This window comes from Fulmarus glacialis, unplaced genomic scaffold (assembly GCF_000690835.1).
Source record: "Fulmarus glacialis isolate BGI_N327 unplaced genomic scaffold, ASM69083v1 scaffold12264, whole genome shotgun sequence".
NCBI lineage: Eukaryota > Metazoa > Chordata > Aves > Procellariiformes > Procellariidae > Fulmarus > Fulmarus glacialis.
Window position 1 is genome coordinate 370 of NW_009207440.1, and position 622 is coordinate 991.

The 622-nt window shown below is 64.1% G+C and overlaps 1 protein-coding gene across 1 annotated transcript in view; it reads right to left on the bottom strand.

Annotated features, from left to right (window-relative positions):
• Positions 1-615, bottom strand: part of LOC104075562 (zinc finger protein 2 homolog) — a gene marked incomplete at both ends in the record, with an annotated part of 978 nt that extends 363 nt beyond the window's left edge. Inside the window, one exon of the mRNA XM_009576105.1 lies at positions 1-615. This exon is cut by the window's left edge and continues 4 nt beyond it. Within this exon, the coding sequence (XP_009574400.1) occupies positions 1-615 (615 nt within the window).
• Positions 616-622: the final 7 nt, after the last annotated feature.

A 622-nucleotide genomic window follows, 5' to 3' on the forward strand; every position in this document is an offset into this window, starting at 1 on the left:
GAGACGCGAGCTCTGCTTGAAGCTCTTCCCGCAGTAAGAGCACTGGTAGGGGGTCTCCCCGGTGTGGGTGCGCAGGTGGATGATGAGGGACGACCTCTCACAGAAGCTCACCCCGCAGTGGGGGCACTGGTGGGGCTTCTCCCCAGTGTGGATGAGCCGGTGGACGACGAGGCCTGAGCTCCGCCTGAAGCTCTTCTCGCAGTCAGGGCACTTGTAGGGCCGCTCGCCGGTGTGGATGCGCTGGTGGACGATGAGGGCTGAGTTCTGCCTGAAGCTCTTCTTGCACTGGGAGCACTTGTAGGGCCGCTCGCCGGTGTGGATGCGCTCGTGGATGACAAGGTGCGAGCTCTGGCTGAAGCTCTTTCCGCACTGGGAGCACTGGTAGGGCCGCTCGCCGGTGTGGGGGCGCTGGTGGATGACGAGGAGGTCTGAGCTCCGCCTGAAGCTGTTTCCGCAGTCAGGGCACTTGTAGGGCCGCTCGCTGGTGTGCAGCCTTTGGTGCTTTGTCAGGTCCAACCTCTGCCTGAAGCTCTTCCCGCAGATGGTGCACTTGTAGGGCCGCTCGCCCAGGTGCGTCCTCCAGTGCCTGACGAGGGCCGAGCCGCTCTTGAAGCTCTTCCCG